Raw genomic sequence first — 17,691 nt, 5'->3', positions numbered from 1 at the left:
GCTCTTGCACATTTCATGCCAAAGGCCTGGAGTCAACCAGTTCTTTTAAGTCCTTAGGCTACTTTATGGGGAAATGGTATTTTGTGGACCACTACCTAGACACAAGTAGTATTTGTGTTGACTGGTTTTGTCATTGTTTCTAAGCTTTTTTAGACAGAGCTGTTTAGTTTTTATGTTTTAAGACAAAATATAGGTTTGTACTGATGCTTACAATTTAAATTCAGGCTGTATGATTTTCCTTTCTTCTGCCTTCTGTCTGTTTCTCCTTTTTCCCATATGAAAATCTCTGAAAAAAAATCTGCCTCCTGGGTTCAAGCAACTCTCCTGCTTCAACCTCATGAGTAGCTGGGATTACAGGTGCACACCACCACACCCAGCTAATTTTTTGTATTTTTTTAGTAGAGATGGGATTTCACCATGTTGGCCAGGTTGGTCTCGACTCCTGACCTCAAGTAATCCACCTGTCTTGGCCTCCCAAAGTGCTAGGTTTACAGGTGTGAGCCACTGCGCCCAGCCAGCCATAGCAGTCTTTACTGGTTACCTTGCTGTGCAGTTTGTCAAGATGTTCCAGGCTCTTGCACATTTCATGCCAAAGGCCTGGAGTCAACCAGTTCTTTTAAGTCCTTAGGCTACTTTATGGGGAAATGGTATTTTGTGGACCACTACCTAGACACAAGTAGTATTTGTGTTGACTGGTTTTGTCATTGTTTCTAAGCTTTTTTAGACAGAGCTGTTTAGTTTTTATGTTTTAAGACAAAATATAGGTTTGTACTGATGCTTACAATTTAAATTCAGGCTGTATGATTTTCCTTTCTTCTGCCTTCTGTCTGTTTCTCCTTTTTCCCATATGAAAATCTCTGAAAAAAAATCTGCCTCCTGGGTTCAAGCAACTCTCCTGCTTCAACCTCATGAGTAGCTGGGATTACAGGTGCACACCACCACACCCAGCTAATTTTTTGTATTTTTTTAGTAGAGATGGGATTTCACCATGTTGGCCAGGTTGGTCTCGACTCCTGACCTCAAGTAATCCACCTGTCTTGGCCTCCCAAAGTGCTAGGATTACAGGCATGAGGCAGTGCGCCTGGTTGCCTTTTTTGTTTTTTTTTTTTTACTTAATAGTGTATTCTGGAAGTCACTTCATAATGGTGTCTAGATCATTCTTTCATTTTTTTTTATGTTTATGATACTCAGTTGTTTGGATGTACATGTTGTATTCAACCGTTGATGGACTGTTGAGTTGCTTCTGGCGCCCATAGGTTTCCTCACCTATTACAATTAGTGAGTAGTCATGTGGGTATATTTTTTTCCCATAGCTTTATTAAGTTATTGTATAATTGGCAAACAAAATTGTATACATGCTTTTTGGGTATTGTGAACATTTAAAGTAAGTAATTTTGAATTATATAATACATTATTATTAACTGTCATCACCCTGCTCTCCAGAACTTACTTCTACTAACAGAAACTTTATACCCTGTGAAACATTTCCCCAGTCCCTCCCTTCCCCCATCCCTGGCTTATGGTAACCACTATTATACTGTCTCTATGAGTTCCACCTTGTTAGATTTCAAATACAAGTGAGATCATGCAGTGTTTGTCTTTATGTGCCTGCCCTATTTCGCTTAGCATAATGTCTTCTAGGTTCATTCAGGTTGTGACAGATGACAGGATTTCCTTATTTAAGACTGAATGCGTCTGGGCACAGTGGCTGATGTCTGTAATCCCAGCACTTTGGGAGGCCAAGGGAGGCCGAGGCAGGCAGATCACCCGAGGTCAGGAATTCAAGACCAGCCTGGCCAACATGGTGAAACCCCATATCTAGTAAAAATACGAAAATCGAGGCTGGGCACAGTGGCTCATGCCTATAATCTTAGCACTTTGGGAGGCTGAGGCAGGTGGATTGCCTGAGCTCAGGAGTTCCAGACCAGCCTGGGCAACACAACGAAACTCTGTCTCTACTAACAATGCAAAAAAATTTGCCAGGCATGGCCGCATGCACCTGTAATTCCAGCTACTCAGGAGGCTGAGGCAGGAGAATTGCTAGAACCTGGGAGGCGGAGGTTGCAATGAGCCAAGATCACATCACTGCACTCCAGCCTGGGTGACAGAGTAAGACTCTGTCTCAAAAAAAAAAAAAACTGAATGGTATTCCAGTGGGTGTGTACAGCACGTTTTCTCCATTCATTTGCTCTGGACACTGGGTTGTTTCCATATGTTAGCCACTATAAGTAATGCTGCAACACAGACAGTAGTGCAGATACCCTTCAGCATACTAATTTCACTTCCTTTGGATATACATAGGATTGTTGGATCATATGGTACTTCTATTTTTAACTTTTTTTTGACCCAGAGTCTCGCTCTGTTGCCCAGGCTGGAGTGCAGTGGCACAATTTCAGCTCACTGCAATCTCATCCTCCCAAGTAGCTGGGATTACAGGCGTGTGCCACCATGCCCAGCTGATTTTTGTGTTTTTAGTAGAGACAGGGTTTCACCATGTTGGCCAGGCTGGTCTGGAACTCCCAACCTCAAGTGCTTTGCCTGCCTCGGCCTCTCAAAAGTGCTGGGATTACAGGCGCAAGCCACTGTGCCTGGCCTATTTTTAACTTTTTGAGGAACCTCCATACTAGTTTCCATAATGGCTATATGAATTTACCTTCCCAGCAACAGTGTACAAAGGTTCCCTTTCTCCACATCTTCTCTAACACTTATTTTTTTTTTGTTACACCCATTTTAATAGATGTGAGATGCTCTCTTGTGAGTTCAGCTTAACATTTCTTTGATGATTAGTGATTTTGAACATTTTTACATATGCCTGCATTTCTTTTATGAGTGAGTTTAGCATCTCTTTCATATGTTTAAGAGCCATTTGCCTTTTTTGTTTTGTGAACACTGTTCATTTCTCTAACCCTTTTTTCTATAGCATTGTTGGGCCTTTTCATGTCTGTTTTTACAATTCGTATATTAGAGATACTAGTGCCCTTGCCTGTGATGAGCTCCAATTTACTATTTTGACTTAGTTTTTTGGGAGGTTTTTATTCTGCTTGTTGTTGTTTAGAGACAGGGTCTCATTCTGTTGCCCAGGCTGGAGTGTGGTGGTGCGATTGTAGCTCACTGCAACTTCCAACTCCTTGGCTCAAGCAGTCCTCCCCACTCTGCCTCCCAAGCAGCTAGGACTACAGGTTGCACACCACCATGCCCAGCTTTTTTTTTTTTCTTGTAAGAGATGGATCTCGCTGTGGTACCCAGGATGGCGTTGAACTCCTGGGCTCATGCAATCCTACCCTCTTGGCCTCTGAAAGTGCTTGGGTTACAGGTGTGAGGCAGCACACCTGGTTATTTTGACATGTGTTTGTGGTGGGGGGTTTTACCTTGTTTACTATGGTTTTTATACCATGAAAACATTTTTATTAATGATTAATTAAAGCTGTCATTTTCTTTTCTTTTGTTCTACTGATTCTACCTTAGGCAGAAATAGTATAGTCATGTAAAATATATGTTAAAATGTAAATTAAATGTATTTTTAAAAATATCCACTTAATTCTTTGTTGCTATAATGTGTTCCTCTTCTAGGCAAGGATAAAAGCCATCAATACATTTTTTGCTAAGAATGGTTATCGATTAATGGATTCTAGTATCTATAGTCAGCCCATTCAAACTCAAGCACAGTATGCCTCCCCAGTCTTTATGCAGCCTGTATATAATCCTCACCAACAGTACTCGGTCTATAGTATTGTGCCTCAGTCTTGGTCTCCAAATCCTACACCTTACTTTGAAACACCACTGGTAAGTGAGATCCTTATAATAAAATATAATAATATTTTTAATTTGAGCTGAAATTTGAAGAAATCAGTTGGAGTGGGAACTCATTTATGTTGAATTGATGACTTTTTGGCTTTTATTTTATTTTTATATTTTTTGTAGAGATGGAGTTTTGCTGTGTTGCTCAGGCTGGTCTTGAACTCCTGTGCTCAGGCAGTCCACCCGCCTTGGCCTCCCAGAATGCTAGGATTACAGGCGTGAGCCACTATGCCCGGCCACTTTTTGGCTTTTAAACAGTGATATGGATATCTAATTTTCCATACCAAATAAATGCATATGACTAAGAGTTGAGCTATTAGAGTGCATAATTTTATTCCATAAAATTTGCTGAGTGAATTGAAAGAAGAGACTGGATAAGGTTTGCGTGGTTTTAAATGCATTTTAATGTTGCGAAATGTCAGACCAGAACATTCTTTATTAAGTTATGAATTATTGTTCATAAATCCAGTGGCATTTGAAGTGAATATTGCAGAAGTGAATCAGTAAAATATTTTAAGATATTTTTGGCTTGCAAAAGATAAATTCATAAGCTCATTAAGGTTCTTGTGACCCTCACACCAGGTTTTACCTTTACCATTAATATTGTTTAAACATACATTTTCTTCTAGGCTCCCTTTCCCAATGGTAGTTTTGTGAATGGCTTTAATTCGCCAGGATCTTATAAAACAAATGTTGCTGCTATGAATATGGGTCGACCATTCCAAAAAAATCGGTAAGATAAAAACCATAGCTGTAATGTATTTTAAACAATTCCTAATGGATCTTAAGACATTAATAGCAATGCTTATTGTCAGGCTCAGTAAAAAGGTTTGGTGGCTTTTTTGTTTTGTTTTTACTAAATGTATGTGAACAGTTTAATCTAGAATTCATAAAAACACTTTGACCTTAGAGTTGGTAATGCTACTAACAGACTTGGGACTCAGATTTTTTTTTTTAATAAAGAGAATAGAAAACTTATTTCATGACAGCAGTCTCTGACAAATCTGCTGACTAATTTCCATTTAGTATGTTAAATGGGTAGCATTTTAGAGAATTCTTTGAAGAATAGATGTTGGGATGTATGTTATTTAGGTTTTTAAAGGATTTTTGAAATGACATCCAAGAACTATAGTGCATAGCAGACAGTAGCTAACATTTATTGCACATTTAATATCACAAACTCTGTTCCTAAGGATTTTACATATTTTATCAGTTACTTTTTTCAGAACCCTTTATAGGTGTGCTTATGTCTACTTTACAGATAAGGAAATTGAGATATAAAATATCATGTCTGAGAACACGCAGCTCGTAATTGGTAGAGCTAAGATTTGAACCTAGGCAGTTCAACTCCAAAGCCCGTACTTAAAGCACTAGGTTCAGGATAAATTATTAAGAATCATAGAAACTATATGCTATCATAACAAAGATTGACATGTACGTCTGAGGTATTTTACTTTATGTAAACATCAACAGATAATCTCAATATTTGGTGTATGTTATGGCTTCTTGTTGTTGTTGTTTTGGGGGTAGAGACGGGGTCTGCTTATGTTGCCTGGGACTGGTCTTGAACTCGGGCTCAAAGCAGTCCTCCCACCTTGACCTCCCAGACTGCTAGGATTACAGGCACGATACTATGTTTTTTAACAGAGTATAAGTAACCAAAGAATAAAGGACTGATATATAGTCATTTTGATGTATTTAATAGTTTCACATTTGTTATTTCTCATTTGCTGTTTTGTGAGACTCTTGGTTTTTGAGGGTTTTTCCTAATAGTTTATATTCAGTGACACTCAGTCTTTTGCCAGATTCGATTCTCCTAATTATTTCTTTTTGGAAAGGAGATCATCTGGAGTATGTTTTTCCAAGATGACTTCTAGGAACTTAGTCCTTTTTTGACAGGCTTTTCTGAAACTTGTTTTACTGGAGAAATGAGCCCCAACAGAATGAAAAAATATTCTTCTCACTGGAAACATTATGTACTACCCTTTAATAGTCAGAGTTTTTGGACTACTCTTAACAGACACAATTGGTTAAAGCAATTGAAGATCATTTTCAAGTGTTAGAAAAATTTTAGTACTAAGAATAAACACAGGCTGAGGTGCGTGGATCACCTGAGCTCAGGAGTTCAAGAGCAACCTAGGCAACATGATAAAACACCATCTTTACCAAAAATACAAGAATTAGCTGGATGTGGTGGTATAGTGCACGCCTGAAGTCCCAACTACTCAGGAGGCTGAGGAATGAGAATTGCTTGAGCCTGAGAAGCAGAGGTTGCAGTGAACTGAGATTACACCACTGCACTCCAGCCTGGGTGACAGCGAGACTCTGTTATTCCCTGCCGCCACCTGCTCTCACCCTTCCCTGCTCCCCCCGTCTGAAGAATAAAGGTACTGATATTTGCAGTTGCTTAACTCTAAAATACTTTAGATAGCTCCATGGTTATTTCTTTATTGTTATCTTTTATCCGTTGTACCTTTTTGGTGACAGGGATGAAATTATAGTAAGAAAACCAGGAATGACAGTCAAGTTATCTTTACTTATAAGGAAGTATACCTATGGTTTTGAAAATACACGGTGTGTTTGGTACATTTTTGCATGTTACTTAAAACTACTTGTGTACAGTTCTTTTCCATATATTTGACCAATACAGGTTAGTAATTTTTAATTACAGAAATAATAAGTGAACACTTTTTGTAAAAATGCAAATAAAGACCTTCTGGACCAGCAACCCGAATCCTTGTTTCCTTCTTGCTTCTAAAAAGTGACCACTGCCGGACCTTTATTATTAGTAGTATCAACAGCCAAGGACAAAGTCATTTTTAGAGAGCCTTTTGCAATTTTTGTATTAACTTGTGACAGCCCAGTGATGATCACTATTCCTTCTTAGAGAGAGTAGGACTAACTTTCAGAAATCCAGGCATTTTTCTACCTTTCATACTTTATCTTTCTTTCACTTTACCTCTATTTTCTGTCTTTTATCACTTCTTTCTTTCTTCATTCTTTCTCTCTTTTGCCTGGATCGAGATTGTAAGTCCCTCTCAGTGAAGGGTAAGATTATGAGATCTGAGGGCTATATAAATGTAGTAAGTTGTTCCTTAAGCATATTGAAATGTGTGAAAGTTGGATGAAGGACATTTTCTAAATACATGCAAATAGCATATCTATCATGTCAGTTCACTTTCAGATGTAATGGGTAATATACATTTTTTTTTTTTTTTTTTTTTTGGAGACAGAGTCTTGCTCTGTCACCAGGCTGTAGCATAGTGGTGAGATCTCGGCTCACTGCAACCTCTGCTTCCTGAGTTCAAGCGATTCTCCGGCCTCAGCCTTCCGAGTAGCTGGGACTACAGGCATGTGCCAGCTAATTTTTGTATTTTTAGTAAAGATGGGGTTTCATCATGTTGGCCAGGATGGTCTCAATCTCTTGACCTCGTGATCCACCCACCTTGGCCTCCCAAAGTGTTGTACAGGCATGAGCCAGCAAACTCAGCTTTTTTGTTGTTGTTGTTTATAAATAAGATGGAGTTTTGCTCTCTTTGTCCAGGTTGAAGTGCAATGGTGCGATCTCGGCTCACTGTAACCTCCGCATCCTGTGTTCAAGTGATGCTTCTGCCTTAGCCTTCCAAGTAGCTGGGATTACAGGCACATGCCACTACACCCAGCTAATTTTTTGTATTTTAATAAAAACTGGGTTTCACCATGTTAGCCAGGCTGGTCTTGAACTCCTGACCTCAGGTGATCCACTCACCTTGGTCTCCCAGAGTGCTGGCATTATAGGCGTGAGCCACCACACCCGGCCTAAGTATTTTTAAAATTACTTTTTGTGGCCAGTGGGGTGGCACATGCCTATATTCCCCACACATTGAGAAGCCAAGACAGGCAGATCACTTGTGCTCATGAGTTGGAGACCAACCTAGGCAACAGAGTGAAACCCCGTCTCTACTGACAATATAAAAATTAGCCAAGCATACTGGTGTGCACCTGTAGTCCCTGCTACTCAGGAGACTGAGGTAGGAAGATAGCTTCAGCCCAGGAGGTAGAGGTTGTAATGAGCCGAGATTGCACCACCTCGCTCCAGCCTGGGTGACACAGCTAGACCTTTCTCAAGAAAAAAAAAATATTTTTTTGTTAGGTGACATACTATTTTTATTGCTATTTAAGAAATCTAGTTTGTAATATAAAGTAATTTTATGGAAAAGTGTCATGTTATGTGAAACTCAACCCAACTTCTTTTTTTTTTTTTTAAGACAGTGTTTTGCCCTGTCACCCAGGCTGTAGTACAGTAACATGATCATGGCTCACTATAGTTTTGATCTCCCAGGCTCAATCAATTCTCCACCTCAGCCTTCCTAGTAGCTGGGACTACAGGTGCATACCACCATGCCTAGCTAAGTTTTATATTTTTTTTTGTAGAGATAGGATTTTACCATGTTGCACAGACTGGTCTCAAACTCCTAGGCTCAAATGATCCTCTTACCTCAGCCTCTTCAAGTGCTGTGGTTACTTACAGATACGAGCCACTGAGCCCACTGCGCCCAGCCTGATAATTTTATCTTTGTTTGTTTTTGTTTTTGTTTGTTTTTGTATTTTTAGTTAGAGACAGGGTTTCACCATGTTGGCCAGGATGGTCTCGATCTCTTAACCTCATGATCAACCCACCTTGGCCCCCAAAGTGCTGGGATTACAGGCATGAGCCACCACACCCACCTACTTTAAGTGTTAATAGTGTTAATTATTTATGGTCCGTCAAGAATAAAGAAGGATAGCTAGAGATGCTGTGGGAATTTACATTTACTTGGTGGGGTTATAATTATTCAAGAAGTTTTCAATCCCTATTCCTAGAGTCAGGAATTGGCAACATGTGATTAATATTGTTGGTTTATAACTATGAAAATAGATTACAAAAACTGGGATATATAAACTGCAAATAATGGGCCAAACATAAATCTCACTCTTCTTAATCTGTAGAGCCAAGATACTCAGTTGCTTGAGTTTTTAGGTGTTTTTGCTGCTATAGATGTTCTTGCTACTGATTAAATTGCATTATTTTTCTATTAGTCGACCTTAGCTTCATCTGCTTGTAAGCTTTTAGGAAGTTGGGTGCTTATACCCATCATCCGAGATAAAAACTCCCTTTGTTAGAAGCAGGTTGGTTTGTTTAACCACATTGCATACCTTAATTCATGCAGTCATGCCATGCTATTGGGTGCATTGCTGTATTTTCCTAGTTTGCTGTCCTACATGTGGATCTTTCGACAAATCTCATTTGGTGATGCATGCTTAGTAAGATGCTAGGTTTTGTTTGTTTGTTTGTTTTGTTTTGTTTTGTTTTTTGAGACAGTTTTGCTCTTATTTCCTAGGCTGGAGTGCAATGGTGTGATCTTGGCTCACTGCAACCTCCGCCTCCTGGGTTCAAAAGATTCTCCTGCCTCAGCCTCCTGAGTAGCTGGGATTTGAGGTGTGTGCCACCACGCATGGCTAATTTTTGTATTTTTAGTAGAGATGGGTTTTCACCATGTTAGCCAGGCTGGTCTCAAACTCCTGACCTCAGGTGATCCACCCGCTTCCACCTCCCAAAGTTCTAGGATTATAGGTGTGAGCCACTGTGCCCGGCTGAGGCTAGGATTTTTTAATTATATTCCAGTATTTCTTACTCTCTTCATTATTACTCCCCTAAACAACCTTTTTAGACATTTTCCTCCTGTGAAAATTTAATACTACAGATGATTGTATATCTGTATGTCTGTAATATATGTATCTGTGCTTTATACATAAAATCATTACTTTTTGCCCTTCCCTCACCCCCCATTTTTACTCCCATTTAGCATGGTTTTGCTTCCATTAAGAATGCATAGTGGGCTGGGTGTGATGGCTCACACCTGTAATCCCAGCATTGTGGGAGGCTGAGCTGGGTGGATCATGAGGTCAGGAGATGGAGACCATTCTGGCCAACATGGTGAAACCCCATCTCTACTAAAAATACAAAAATTATCTAGGTGTGGAGATGCATGCCTGTAGTACCAGCTACTTGGGAGGCTGAGGCAGAAGAATGGCGTGAACCCGGGAGGCGGAGCTAGCAGTGACCTGAGATTGCACCACTACACTCCAGCCTGGCGACAGAGCGAGACTCCGTCTCAAAAAAAAAAAAAAAAAAAATGCATGTTATAGGCCAGATGTGATGGTTCACGCCTGTAATCCTGACACTTTGGGAAGCCATGGTGGGTGGATCACGAGGTCAGGAGTTCAAGACCAGACCAGCCTGGCCAAGGTGGCAAAACCCTGTCTCTACTGAAAATACAAAATTAGCCGGGTGTGGTGGCTCATGCCTATAGTCCAGCTGCTTGGGAGGCTGAGGCAAGAGAATAGCTTGCACCTGGAAGGCGGAGGTTGCAGTGAGCTGAGATTGCACTACTGCACTCCATCCCAGGCAACAGACAGACTCCATCTCACCAAAAAAAAAAAAGGAAGAAGAAGAATGTATTGCATATACTCATAAGCTTAAACCTGGCTAATTTAAACATGTCAGGAGTGCATCCGATGACATTAGCTAAAATCCTAATTCTGAGTATTGAAGTAAAAGTAAGTTTCTTTCAAAGAACTTTGGATTTTCGCGTCTCTCCAAACACAACTTAAAAAATATATATATTACTATCTTAGAGATAAGATTTTCTCTGATGCCTGTGCATGAATTCAGTTGTGCAATCATAGCTTGTTGCAGCCTCAAACTCCTGGGCCCAAGCAGTCTTCTGCCTCAGCCTTCCAAGTAGCTGGGAGTAGTATAGGTACATACCGCTGCACATTTTAATTTTTTTTTGCAGTGATAGGGTCTTGCTGTGTTGTCCCAGCTGGTGTTGAACCCCAGAGTTCAAGCAGTCCTCCTGCCTCAGCCTCCCAGAGTGCTGAGATTACAGGCGTGAGCCACTGCGTCCAGCCCACAACATTTTTTAATGTAAAATTTGCTTCACTTTGGCCTGGCATGGTGGCTCACGCCTGTAATCCCAGCACTTTGGGAGGCTGAGGCGGACGTATTACAAGGTCGGGAGATCGAGACCATCCTGGCTAACATGGTGAATCCCCATCTATACTAAACAAAATACAAAAAATTAGCTGGATGTAGTGGCCAGCACCTGTAGTCCCATCTACTAGGGAGGCTGAGGCAGGAGAATGGCATGAACCCAGGAGGCGGAGCTTGCAGTAAGCCGAGATGCGTGCGCCACTGCACTCCAGCCTGGGTGACAGAGCAAGACTCTGTCTCAAAAAAAAAATTTACTTCACTTTTTAAAATAATGTCTGGGATGTAGAAGGGGCTACACTTTTACAACATAATGCTTTTCAAGTTAAATTTTTTGAAAACCCCAGTACAACAGGAGCCAATTTTTTACCTGAGGAAAGTTGTTTTTCTGTCTTGATTTACTGCTTTATGTATATTATTTTATATTTCCTGTAGTGTGAAGCCTCATTTTAGGTCATCCAGTGGTTCAGAACACTCAACAGAGGGCTCTGTATCCTTGGGGGATGGACAGTTGAACAGATCTAGTTCAAGAAACCTTCCAACTGAACGGCATAACCCTACAGTAACTGGTCATCAGGAGCAAACTTACCTTCAAAAGGAGACTTCCACTTTGCAGATGGAACAGAACGGGGACTATGGTAGGGGCAGGTAAGGAAATAAGGTACCTGAAAATCTTTGATAATAGTGTGATCATTCTGAATAATTGAAGAACACGATCTAGTGGTTGGTTTGGTTTGGTTTTAATTTAATTATTGGTATGTGGTTATATTAAATAAATATGTTATTTTCAGAACATGAGTTGGTTGCTTTTTGTAAAGAAATAGAGTACTCATGTAGAATATATCTCTGAATCAGAGGTTTATAAAGTTATTCTGAAGTTCCTTATAGTTCATATAGGAAAGAATAGCTTAGAAAATTAACATATCCATCTGCCTTATGGTTTTAATGTCTTCCAGCTTTTAAACTATAGAAGTGGCTGGGTGCAGTGCCTCATGCCTGTAATCCCAACACTTTGGGAGGCTGAGGTGGGAGGATCATCTGAGGGTAGGAGTTCAAGACCAGCCTGGCCAACATAGTGAAACCCTGTCTCTATGAAGAAATACAAAAATTAGGTGGGCATGGTGGCAGGCACCTGTAATCCCAGCTACTCGGGAGGCTGAGGCAGGAGAATCACTTGAACCCGAACTCAGGAGACAGAGGTTGCAGTGGGGCAAGGTTGCACCACTGCGTTCCAGCCTGGGTGACAGAGTAAGACTCTGTCTCAAAAATATAAATAAACTATAGGGGTGAGGTTATATATTGCCAACTTACCTAATTAAATAATAGTATGGTTCTGGTTTGAAGGGATTGCTACTAACAAATGAGCTCATCTTACTTTATGGTGTGGTAGTAGGTAAAGTTTTTGGTAAATTGGCTCAAGATACCTCAGAATAATATATTATCTTTTAGTAATAGAGAAAACAACTATACAGCTGACCGGGCATGGTGGCTCACGCCTGTAATCCCAGCACTTTGGGAGGTGGGGCAGGCGGATCATGAGGTCAGGAGATCGAGACCATCCTGGCCAACATGGTGAAACCCTGTCTCTACTACAAATACAAAGATTAGCTGGGCATGGTGGTGTGTGCGTGTAATTCCAGCTACTCAGGAGTCTGAGCAGGAGAATTGCTTGAACCTGGGAGGCAGAGTTTGTAGTGAGCCGAGATAGCACCACTGCACTCCAGCCTGGCAACAGAGTGAGACTCTGTCTCAAAAAAAAAAAAAAAAAAAAAAAAGTATACGACTTTGATAGAATGTATCTATCTGAAGAAACTTATGACTTGTCCCTTCTCCTCCCCCCACCCCAACCTTTTTCTTATTAAAAGGAGAACTCTCTTCAGAGGTCGAAGACGACGAGAAGATGACAGGATCTCAGTAAGTTTTTTAAAACTTTTATTCAGACTTTTTTCTCTTCTGTGATTTACTATGGCATTGACTTTTGGTCTTTCCTTTCTGGGTTTTTGTTTTTTTGATTGTACCCTTCAGCAAAGGTATAGAGCCTAAATTTAACCCTGAGATTTTTACCACCACTACCCACATACCCACCCTCTAGCACACATGTAGTATGGAGTTTCACTTGTGTTGCTTGCTTAAAAAAATTATTTGAAGATTAATGTGTTCACGTGATTTTTAAATAAAATCACGAAGTCTTTCTAACTTTCCTTACCTTTTCTTTCTTCTTTCTTTTCCAAGACACGGGATATTACTATTTCCCAGGGCACTGGAATTACAGGCCTGAGCCACCATGCTTGATGCAAGATTAAGGATTTCTAGGGAGAGGCAGAGGAGGAAGGGTCTTGCTATGTTGCCCAGGCTGAAGTGCACTGGTACAGTCATGGCTCACTGCAACCTTGACATCCCAGGCTTAAGTGATCCTCCCCTAGAGGTGGGGTCGGACACCGTGGCTCATGCCTGTTTTCCCAGCTCTTTGGGAGGCTGAGTCAGTTGGATTACTTGAGGCTACAGGCCCCATGCAAGTGCAAAACCAAGCAGAATGGTCAGGACATCTTAAAGCTCCAAAATACTTGCCTTTGGCCAGGCATGGCGACTCAAGTCTGTAATGTCAGCACTTTGTGAGGCTGAAATGTACAGATCACTTGAGCTCAGGAGTTGGATACCAGCCTGGGCAGCATGGTGAAACCCCATCTCTACAAAATTAAAAAAATAAACCAGGCACCACGGTACACGCCTGCGGTCCCAGCTACTTGGGAGGCTGAAGCAGGGTGATCCCTTGAGCCCAGGAGATGGAGGTTGCAGTGAGCCAAGATTGTGCCACTGCACTCCAGCCTGAGCAACCAAGTGAGACTTTGTCTCAAAAAATAATAAAATAATATCCTTTGACTCTATGGTTGCACTGATACAAGGGTTGGGCTCCCAAGGCCTTAGGCAGCTCCACCCCTCTGACTTTGCAGGGATCAACCCTGGAGGCTGCTCTTATGGGCCCACTTGAATGCCTGTGGCTTTCCCATGCCTGTTTTGGAGTCTGGAAGACGGTGGCCTTCTTCTGCCACTATGCAGTGCCCTAGTGGAGGCGTGTTGTGAGGGCCTCAGCCCCATATTTCCCCTCTGCACTGTGCCCCTGGAGCAGATTTCTGCCTAGACTTATACCAGACTGGTATAAGTTTCTTTTCAGAGGATGCCGTACATCCTCTGAAATCGAGTCAGAGGCTCCCAAGCCAGTCTAGGAAGTTCCTCATCTTCTATCCTTTTGAGCCCTCCAGACTCTTCCACCCTCTACCTGTTACCCAGTTCCAGTACTGCTTCCACATTTTCAGTTATCTTTTAGCAGTGCTCTACTCTTCAATACCAATTTTCTTTAAGCCAGTCTCACATTGCTAGAAAGAAATACTTGAGACTGGATAATTCATAAAGAAAAGAGGTTTAATTGGCTCACAGTTCTGCAGGCTGTACAGGAAGCATGATGCAGGCATCTGCCCAGCTTCTGGGTAGGCCTTGGTAAACTTACAATCATGGCTGAAGGCAAATGGGGACCACGCAGTGAATACATGGCAGGAGGAAGAGAGAAGAAAACCATTTTCAAAGAAGAAAATATGTTCCATTATAACTTAGAATTGTTTTTAGGCCATACTGAACCTCTTAAATCAGTGTTGTAACTTTATTATACACAACCATGAAACTTCAGGCAACTTTTTTTTTTGGGGGGGTGGGGGAGACCAAGTTTCACTTTTGTTACCTAGGCTGGAGTACACATGGCACGATCTCAGCTCACTGCAACCTCTGACTCCCTGGTTCAAGCAGTTCTCCTGCCTCAGCCTCCCGAGTAGCTGCGACTACAGTCACCTGCCACCACGTCTGACTAATTTTTTATATTTTTAGCAGAGACGGAGTTTCACCATGTTGGCCAGGCTGGTCTCAAACTCCTGACCTCAGGTGATCCACCTGCCTTGGCCTCCCAAAGTGCTGGGATTACAGGCGTGAGCCACCGTGCCTGACCAACAATTCTTTTTTTTTTTGAGACAGAGTTTTGCTCTTGTTGCCCAGGCTAGAGTACAGTGGTGTGATCTCGATTCACTGCAACCTCTGCTTCCTGGATTCAAGTGATTCTCCTGCCTCAGTCTCCCAAGTAGCTGGAATTACAGGCGCTCGCCACCATGCCTGGCTGATTTTTATATTTTAGTAGAGACAGTGTTTCACCATGTTGGTCAGGCTGGTCTTGAACTCTTGACCTCAGGTGATCCACCTGCCTCGGCCTCCCAAAGTGCTGGGATTATAGGCATGAACCACTACACCCAGCTCAACAGTTCTTTTTTGATATTCCATTGCAGCAGTCCACATGACTTCTCATGTGGCCCTCAACAATTTGGAATAAGAGATTAGACCCTGCATGGTGGCTCAGGCCAGGCATGGTGTCTCCCGCCTGTAATCCCAGTACTTTGGGAGGCTCAGGTGGGTGGATTCCCTGAGGGTAGGATTTCAAGACCATCCTGGCCAACATGGCGAAACCCTGTCTCTACTAAAAATACAAAAATTAGCCAGGTGTGGTGGTGGGTGCCTGTAGTCCTAGCTACTCAGGAGGCTGAGGCAGGAGAATCACTTGAATCCAGGAGGCAGAGGTTGCAATGAGCTGAGATTGTGCCACTGCACTCCAGCCTGGGCGACAGAGCAAGACTCCATCTCAAAAAAAAAAAAATAGAAATTAGATTTGGGGTTTATTCAGTATGTTGTAAATGTTATGATGGAGGACTTAAACATTGGAGTAAAAGAAACAGGCATGACTTCCAGTAGGTAGGTCTTGGTAGAGGAGCTCTTACGCAGGAGGGAGATCTTAGCTGGGAATAAGATTTTGGATTTGTAAGCCTTCACATAGTAATTGGAGTGATAAGCTCATGCAGAGTACTCTCCATAGAGTGATGAAAGTGGTCTAATACAGAACTTAGGGGAATAAAGCAGCAGTGTTGGGTTGAAAAATGAGATTTTTCAGCATACTGTTTATTCAAGCAAAATCTGAATGGACATGGCTAATGGACAAATGTTATCTGGGTTGTAGGCAAAGGCCTAGGCTGAAAATATTTAAAACCTACAATTCAATGATATTTTGGTAAATTTACAGAGATATACAGCCATCAAAAAGTGAAAAAGATTGTTTTAACAGTTGCTTGCATAAAGGTAGTAGTTGAAGCCATGGATAGTGGACATCACTCAAGGAGAATATGAGAAGTAAAGAGTAGTAACCAAATGGAAACCATCAAAATTTTAGAGATGGTCAGGGGAAAAAGAGCACATGTCTGTCAAATCTAAAAAACAAAAAAGGTATCACAGAAGCTAAGAGAAAAATGCGTTCCCAAGGAAAGGATGATTAACACACCAAATGCTGTAGGTCAGGAAATGTGAGGTCAGGAAAAAGGGTCTGTCAGGTTTTGCGTTGTTGAAGGCATTGGTGACATCTAAAATAATTTTAGTGGAGTGATGACAAAGTGGAGGAGATAAGTAAGAGGTAAGAGGCTTGTCAGAGGATATATAGGGTATTAGGAGGGAAGCATGAGATTTTTCATATACGTTATATAGAGGAGGGATATTGTTCTCTCTTGAGATAGATAGATGGAGAAAGATGGTGATGGTCGGGCACAATTGCTTAAGCCTGTAATCCCAGCACTTTGAGAGGCCAAGGGGAGAGGATCACTTAAGCTCAAGTGATCAACCTTGTCACTGCTAAAAAACAAAAAATAAAAATTTAGCCCGGTGTGGTGGTGTGCACAGCTACTCTAGAGGCAAAAAAGGCAGGAGGATTACTTGAGTCCAGGAAGTCATGGTTGTAGTGAGCTATGATTGTGTTACTGCATTTCAGCCTTGGTGACAGACCAAGACCCTGTCTCAAAAAAAAAAAAAAAATAGTTGATAGCAAATTTAGGTAAAGTGGGTATTTTTGTTGAGAAGGCATAGTAAATTATGAAATGAATAGTGAAGGCTAGTTAGAAGGCTTAAGGAGTATGGCAAAGTTTACAAAAGAAACAGGTGAGAGAACTGACTAAAGAAAAGTAGAATTGATAAAGACTGATGAGAGCTCAAGTGAGATGTCAAACCAAGAATTTATGTAGGGATACAGTTCTGTGCATTATAGAGGTTTTATTTACTTCTTTTTCTTTTCTCACAGCTTTCAGCTTCAGTGACACAGGATTAGAGAATGAGATAGCCATGTGACCTATTTTGTTATTTGTTCATTTTAGAGACCTCATCCTTCAACAGCTGAATCAAAGGCTCCAACACCAAAGTTTGACTTGTTAGCCTCAAATTTTCCACCTTTACCTGGAAGTTCATCAAGAATGCCAGGTGAACTCATTTTGGAGAATAGGATGTCTGATGTTGTTAAAGGTGTCTACAAAGAAAAGGTAAACACCCAGCATCTAATATGAGTCTCACCTTATGAGACCATATTTAGGCTTTATTTGCAGTGTTATTATTTAAAATTTTACTTGCACTTAGTGTACATTTCTATCATAGTTTTTATTTATGGAGTTTTCAGCATACTTAGAGTGTTTTTTAAAAGATTCATGATAAAGCTGCACAAAGACAATAAAATGTTTCTTGGCTTTTGCATGTCTTTTTTTTGTTTTTTTAAAGACATGATCTCAGCTGACTGCAGCCTCTACCTCCTAGATTCAAGTGATTCTCCTGCCTCAACCTCCCAAGTAGCTGGGAGTACAGTGTGCACAGCCACACCTAGCTAACTTTCATTTTTTTTTTTTTTTTTTTTTTTTTTGAGACGGAGTCTCGCTCTGTCGCCTGGGCTGGAGTGCAGTGGCCGGATCTCAGCTCACTGCAAGCTCCGCCTCCCGGGTTTACGCCATTCTCCTGCCTCAGCCTCCGGAGTAGCTGGGACTACA

The 17,691-nt window shown here is 41.3% G+C and overlaps 1 protein-coding gene across 13 annotated transcripts in view; it reads left to right on the top strand.

The window, feature by feature from the left end:
• LARP4 (La ribonucleoprotein 4) overlaps window positions 1–17,691 on the top strand; it is an 86,203-nt gene that overhangs the window by 54,336 nt on the left and 14,176 nt on the right. For 7 of the 13 annotated variants that reach the window (XM_033222106.1, XM_033222113.1, XM_033222102.1 and 4 more), the window contains 5 exons: window positions 3,571–3,783; window positions 4,428–4,531; window positions 11,246–11,458; window positions 12,676–12,724; window positions 17,035–17,196. In XM_033222106.1, the coding sequence (XP_033077997.1) occupies window positions 3,571–3,783; window positions 4,428–4,531; window positions 11,246–11,458; window positions 12,676–12,724; window positions 17,035–17,196 (741 nt within the window). Of the gene's footprint in view, window positions 1–3,570; window positions 3,784–4,427; window positions 4,532–11,245; window positions 11,463–12,675; window positions 12,725–17,034; window positions 17,197–17,691 lie in introns of those variants that run through there. The other 6 variants (XM_033222112.1, XM_033222114.1, XM_033222110.1 and 3 more) reach the window with 3 other exon arrangements.

This window comes from Trachypithecus francoisi, unplaced genomic scaffold, assembly GCF_009764315.1.
Source record: "Trachypithecus francoisi isolate TF-2019V2 unplaced genomic scaffold, Tfra_2.0 Lachesis_group11, whole genome shotgun sequence".
Lineage (NCBI taxonomy): Eukaryota > Metazoa > Chordata > Mammalia > Primates > Cercopithecidae > Trachypithecus > Trachypithecus francoisi.
The sequence above is the reverse complement of the archived record's forward strand: the minus strand, read 5'-3'. Positions and strand labels throughout refer to the sequence as shown.